Genomic DNA, 6833 nt, shown 5'->3' with positions numbered 1-6833 from the left:
CTTGGACTTCCCACGGGACGGAGAGCCCTGATTGCTCTTTGGGCTGACGAGGGAGGGGGAATTGATTGGGGGAGGGGGAGGGAAAGGGGAGGCGGAGGTGGGGAAGAGACAGAAATATTTAATAAATAAATAAATTAATTAATTAAAAAAAAAAAAGAAGTCAGCGGGACTGCTGCGCCGGGAGGCCCCTGGTGCTGAACAGACCGGCTCCTCTGGAGTGTTTCAGTGCACTTGCTCTAGGAGGCCCCCAAGTCTGAGGACCTGAACGCATTGTCTGCTGCTCTGGTTTTTATGTTTTGTGCCTGAATGTATATCTGTGCTCCACATATGAGCAGTGTGCCGTAGAGGCCAGAAGAGGGTGTGGGATCACTTGGGACTGGAGTTACAGATGGATACGGGTCTTCTGCAAGAGCAGCCCTTGCTCCAAACCACGGAGCCATCTCTCTAGACAGCACTCCTATCCACTGAGCCATCTCTAGCCAGTGCTTGGCCTTGTGGTGGTGGGGGTGTGGAGGGAACCCTGCACCTTGTGCACCATCCTCTCTAAAATCTCTGGAAGGCGTTTCTTGAGGATGTTGGAATCTGACCATCAGTTCTGTGTGATGGACCAAACACAGACAGATGCTGCTCTTGGTCTCCCCCCCTCCCCCCCAACACTGGGCATGAGCGTCAGGAAGTAGTCAGCTCACAGAAGGGAAGGTTGAACGTCTCCTGCAGTGTTAAATGTTCCTTACAGTGGCACTTGACTTTTATCTTTTGAGCAAACCTCTCAGCTCCCTCCTTGGCCTACTTTGAAGAAGTATTCTTCAGTTGAAGGGGATGGATGGTTAATCCCCAGAATTCTGCCCAGCTGCTCAGCCAAGCCTGGAGCAGGAGCCTGTCTTTAGAAAGGAGGTCTAAAGCTGCCATTCAGCGTGATTTATGGTCAGAGAGGCTTTGACAGGAAGGGAGGAACCAGAGGACTTGGCCAGAAATGCAGACTGAGTGGAGAAGCAGAAGGGGAGGCTGAGAGCAGGGACAGTGACTGGGCAGTGCTCAGTATGGAGGGGGCAGGGAGACTGGGCGGTGCTCAGCATGGAGGACCGGGTTAAGGGGGGTGTGTACTGCCCCTGGGGGCTCAGGACAGAGGCTTCCGAGAGTGGGTGGACAGTGGACTTGGTACATATCTGAAGCTAGCACCCAGGACTCCAAGGATCCCAGGGAGGAAATGAGACATTAAATGTGGTATTAAAAATCCTTTATCCCCATCATGTCCAGGATTTGAGAAGTCTCAGCTGTGTAATAGATTTTATTGATACTTAGTTGTTGTTGTTGTTGTTGTTTTTCTACACAGAGTTGCTCTGTGTAGCTGTGGCTGTCCTGGAAGTTGCTCTGGGAACCAGACTGGCCTTTAACTCAGAGATCTGCCTGCCTCTGCCTCCCTAATGCTGGGATTAAAGGTGTGCATTATAATAGATTTTATATTTACACTTCCTGGACCAAACTCCTGTGATTCATTAGGAGCGCCTTGGGGCTGTTTCAGCCTGTTTTTGCCTGGCTGTGCAAAGGTCCTGCCTGCTGATTGGCTGGTGGATAACGAAGATAGCAGGAGGGTAATCTGGGATTCTGCAGCTTAATGTTCAGGACAGAGTCGGGTGCCAAGTGATAGGATGTGGTCAAGAATCATCAAAATGGTGTCATTTTAATAGCAGAGAGGAACACTGCTAAATGACCATCAGTCACATAGACTGTGTTGCAGTGACATAATGAAGCAGGGGTTCAGCTCTCGTGTCAGGAACAGGACTTTGTATATCCATAGGTACACCGAGATCTAACTGTGGTGTCTACCAGGCTGTCTCTGAGGAGGGGCACACTGTGAACCTCTCATCTGTCCTGTATTCTTGTTATATCGTGGTCATGCCGTCAGAAGAAAGGGAGCATTTCTGATTACAAAATGCTAGAAGGGTGGGATTCTGGCCTGGAGCCTGGAGGGTATGGAGGAAGGCTGGGTTCCCCCCCCCTTTCTCTGTCTGGAGGGTATGGAGGAAGGCTGGGTCCCCCCACACTTGACCCTCTCTCTGTCTGGCTTCCTTTCCACAGTATTCGCGGCAGGAACTGGAGGAAGAGGGTCGGAAGCGCTATGAAGCCCAGAAGCTAGAACGTATGGAGACCAAGTGGAGGAACGGGGACATCGTCCAGCCTGTCCTGAACCCAGGTGAATTGGGGGCTGGGGACGGGATTGGAGTAGGCTGATACCAGGGACAGATGCCATTCCTCAGGGTGCCTCACAGGCCACAGAGGCTTACCAGTATGCTTTTACTACCCTCCGGGCTCTTGGGTGTTGAATTCTCTCCTGGAGCCAGCCTTTGTCCATTGTCCTGCCCTTGGCCAGGTAGACCTCTTTCTGTAGCACAGCTGGCAGGCAGAGGTGGCATTGGCTCCTTCTGAGAGTCTGGGTGGGGACTTTTTCAGGAACTTGTTTTTGAGCAAATGTCTACAGCATTAGCAGAACAGGTCTGGGGTCAGGAGACGACCCCAGATTGAAGCCCCTTTTCTCCACAGGCTCCTGTAGGTAGACGTTTGCCTCTGCGTAACTCTGTTGTTCTCACCACGCAAGTGACAAGCTTCAACTCTCATTGTGGGATCTTTCCTTCCTTTCCTCTGTCCCCTACCAGGCTGGTATATGTTTCCATGTAGTGTCTGTCCAAAAAGTAAATAGGGGCTTCCCTAGGTTCCTTGGTGACATCGGGGCAGGAACTTGGTGAGGGATTGTGTGTGGGCCCACCGTTAGAGGGAGGTTTTCCAGGTAACGTCTGTGACTCCCTGCACATGTAGTCGCCAGAGTTTAATAGTCTTGAGAGAATACTTTCTTTCTAGAATGTGCTAGGAGCTTCTCTATCTTGCTGGAAATGGCCTGAACCCATACTAATACTCAGGATTCTGTTATGGGTTCCTTGATGTCCCTGAGCAGAGGACTTCCTGGCCTCCATTGTCTCAGGCCCCTGGGTGGATGGAAGTTTGTCTCTACTTGGCTCTCTCAGTCCATGTGGCCTGAGCACACTCTGTGGGACTCTCCACGCAATGGCAATGGCACTCATGGTCTGCCTGAGCGTCCAGCAGTTTGCCTGTCATTCATTCTTCCTCCTTTCTCAACTTACCACACCCGGAACACCCGTCATCCGGGGCCCGTGGCCTGGGCAGGGTGTAAAATCTTCACTCTTGGTTGGGCTCTTCTACCCCTACATCTGCTTTTAACAAAAGAGAAAGGAAGGAGGGAGAGAGAATGAGAACTGAACTGGAACTCCAGTGTTCGGAGGGCTGAGGCAGGTTTGCAGCGAGTTCAACTCTAGCCTGGACTACATAACAAGACCCCATCTCAAAAAAACCCCAAAGAGGGAGCTGGAGAGATGGCTCAGTGGTTAAGAGCATTGCCTGCTCTTCCAAAGGTCCTAAGTTCAATTCCCAGTAACCACATGGTGGCTCACAACCATCTGTAAAGAGGTCTGGCGCCCTCTTCTGGCCTTCAGGCATACACACAGACAGAATATTGTATACATAATAAATAAATAAATAAATATTTAAAAAAAAAAAAACAAAGAGCCCAGTTTTGGGGTGTTAGACCTTATCTTACCATCTCGGAATCTGAAATTACTCAGCTGTCAATCAGAGTAGCTTCTTCTACTCCGGAGACTGTCGTCCCCACCTTCTCCTGCTTGTGACTCTGATACTTAGATGTCGTCACAGTCCATTGCCTGATGACAGTGATTGAAGTTGGCAGTGTGAACTCGGGGCTTTCTGGGGGATTTTTACATTTTTTTTTTTCTGTCTCTTGTAAAAATACATCTCCCTCAGCTGATTGGATCTGAGAAGTGGAACAGGGGCCACGTGTCTGCTCTTTACTCTTTTCTCATTTTTTTTCTTGGGTAGCGAGGCTTGAATCCAGAGCCTCGAACAGGCTAGGCAAGTGTTGGCCCTTTTCATGGTCTCTGTGATACTGTGTTTCCAACTTCTGTTTCCTAGCAGAATCACTCTTGTTCTCTTGGGTCCACTGTCCCTGTCCTCCTGCCTGTGTGGTGGGCTCTGCTGAGTGAGTGGGCTGTTGGGGTGCTGTGTCCACAGGAGCAGTGTGGACAAGGTTTGTGTCTTTCCCAGATGGGGCTGTTGTATTATATTTCCTAGGGAGACAGGAACAAATGTTCCAAATTTGGAGCCCCAAAGGCAGAAGAAGGAAGTCATTTCACCCCAGGCTCACTTGGTGCGCCGGCTAGTTGGGAGTGTAGGTGATGGATTGGTGACTCACAGGTGTTACAGGTACCCCCTCTCCCAGCAGTGACTGTGTGCCCTGGCAGGAAGGCGACACACACCGCCTCTTGGAAGTCCTGTGAAGTCTGAAGTCCCCCTCTCTTCACTAGGGAGTTTTGTGGGCAAGGGTCCCAATCGTAGGTGCTTTACTTCAGGATGGCAGTGCCCCTTCCTCATTCTTGGAGGGCAGAGCTCTACAATGTAGCATTCATGCTTCCCCTCCCCCACTGCATTCACCTTTTGGCCTCACCCCTACCTACTTATGCAACTAGGACCTGAGCTCAGTGTTGCCTAGCAACCTAGCCCCCCCCCCTGCTGTCTTTCAGGTAGGTGTCCTTGGAGAGTTGGTAATTCTTTAGAAGCCCCCTTTCTGTGCCATTTTCTCTGTCTGACAAGAGAAAAGTTGCTTTTGAGCTGCCAGGTTTGTGACCATCAGCTGCCCAGCTTTAACACTGCGGGGACTCATACCACAAGACCATTTCCAGGTCGGTTGGGTTTATGATGTCATCAGCATTACCTCAGACGTGACCAAATGCTGTCTTCACTTGTCCTTGAAATAGTGTTCACTTCCCAGGCTACCTCAGGCAGAGCAGTGGGGAGCCTTGGCAGGCCACCAAGCTCCTGATCCTGGATTAAGCTCTGCCTTCCAGGGTCAGCAGTGCCCAGGCAGATCCACTTAGAGCCACTCCCTGCATGGCTTTTGGTCCTAGTCCTGTTCTGAAGTGCCTCTCCGATGTCCGTGACCATCCAGTTTGGCCATGATCCTGGTTCCTTCAACACTGGTCTTGGGGGGAATCTGGCGTGTGGAGACAGGAGGAAAGGTTCTGGAGTTTGCTTGGTTTCAATCCCGGTTCTCTGGGCATCTAATCCTCGCTTTCCTTGGTGGAAACAGACAAGGCAGCACTGAGCTGCAGGCTTGTAGGGTGAAAGGGCGCTGGGTGTAACCTGGGCAGGGAAGTAGCTCCTGGCAGGTGGGTGGGCTTGGAGAGGGGGTGTGTCTAGAGCCTATGAAACCTTGCCTGGTGCTTCCCTAGGGGTCCCCAAATGGTTTGGAAACTCAGGTTTAAAGGTCAGAGTCATAGTAACTGCTGCAGCAGGTAAACCCCAGCATGTTAGTGCATGAATAGGAATGCCTGCTTAGGCAGATTCGAAACTGGGTTTCCCTGAGGGTGGATTGTCCTTCAAATGGTGGAGACTTGGGGGACTCAGGCCCCTTTTTTCTGTAGCTTTGTCATCTGTTTGATTAAATTGAATATATTTATCATATACAATATAAGACTCTGTGTGTGTGTGTGTGTGTGTGTGTGATGTCTTCTCTTGGCATCCATGGGGGGTGGGTTCCAGAACCCAAAGGTGCACAAAATCTCATGTCTAAAATGAGTGGGGCTTGCATATAACCTCACACACTGTATCAAACACATGGAACCTATATATGCAAACCTCCTGTATATGCTAATTCTTGTAATTACGAATAATACCTAACACCATGTAAATGCCATTAAATAATAGTAATTAACCTGTTTTATTTGAGAAATAATGACCAAAAGCCCCTCTCTATATGTCCATACAGGCATACTCCCCTCCTCCCAATTCTTTTCAGACAGGGTCTCACTGTGTAGCTCGGGCAGCCCTTGGCCTCAACCTCCTGAGTGTTGGGATCACAGGTGTGCATCACTATCACTGCTTGTGTTGCAAGTGCTTTTTGGTTTTCTGAGACATGATTTCTTGTCTGTGTAGCTCTGGCTGTCCTAGAACTCGCTCTGTAGATCAGGCTGGCCTCAAACTCAGAGATCCACCTGCCTCAGCCTCCTGAATGCTGGGATTAAAGGTGTGTGTCCCACTGCCGAGCTGCTGCAAGTATTTTTGTTTAAAAGTTGGTTGACTCCATCGATAACAAAGGCCACTTGCCTGCTGTGGAAGCTGATTGAACTGTTACCATCCACCATCAATAGCAAGTGGCCTGGAAGAGCCTCTAGGACGGGTCATTGCAGGGGCTCACATTCCAGATTTTAGATAGGTCAAGTCTAAAAGCAACCCACAGCTTTTCTGAGACTCGTAGGTAGTATGGCCAGTCCCTATTCCCCACACTGGAGCCAGGCAAGCGTGGTCCACTGTGTATGTGGGACAGGGAGAGAACAGGCCTGACAGTCACTTGGCTCCACTTGTCCTGTGCCTGTTCACATCTCCATCCCAGTGTCTTTGAACATGGAAAACCTGTCTCAAGGGCAGTCATGAGGTCCTGTTTAGACGTGGTGGTGTGTAGTCCTCTCCACGGTGTTTGCATGCAACACCTCATGGTCCTGTATCTGATGCCCTGGGAAGATGGTGCTGTGTTTGCCCAAGTGCTTGATTATGGTTGATGAGGGAGCAGAAGCCTGGGAACTGCAAAATGACAGACACCTGAGCCCAGTTGAACCACACAGTAGTAAACCCTCCAGTGTCTCAGGCCAAAGCCATGGGGATAGCTCTTAATTGGATTCTGTTTTGTTTTCTTGGGGTATTCCAAGATACTCTACTAACTGGAAGCTTCTTCCATGTCCGTTATTGACACG

At 50.1% G+C, this 6833-nt stretch overlaps 1 protein-coding gene across 4 annotated transcripts in view; it reads left to right on the top strand.

The window, feature by feature from the left end:
- Nucleotides 1-6833, top strand: part of Acot7 (acyl-CoA thioesterase 7) — a 106402-nt gene that overhangs the window by 62194 nt on the left and 37375 nt on the right. For all 4 annotated transcript variants that reach the window (XM_050153244.1, XM_050153241.1, XM_050153242.1 and 1 more), the window contains exon 5: nt 2080-2194. In XM_050153244.1, coding sequence (XP_050009201.1) covers nt 2080-2194 — 115 coding nt within the window. The remainder of the gene's footprint in view (nt 1-2079; nt 2195-6833) is intronic.

The sequence above is a fragment of the Alexandromys fortis genome, unplaced genomic scaffold (genome assembly GCF_014885135.2).
Source record: "Alexandromys fortis isolate MF-2015 unplaced genomic scaffold, M_Fortis_MF-2015_v1.1 scaffold_88, whole genome shotgun sequence".
Lineage (NCBI taxonomy): Eukaryota > Metazoa > Chordata > Mammalia > Rodentia > Cricetidae > Alexandromys > Alexandromys fortis.
The sequence above is the reverse complement of the archived record's forward strand: the minus strand, read 5'-3'. Positions and strand labels throughout refer to the sequence as shown.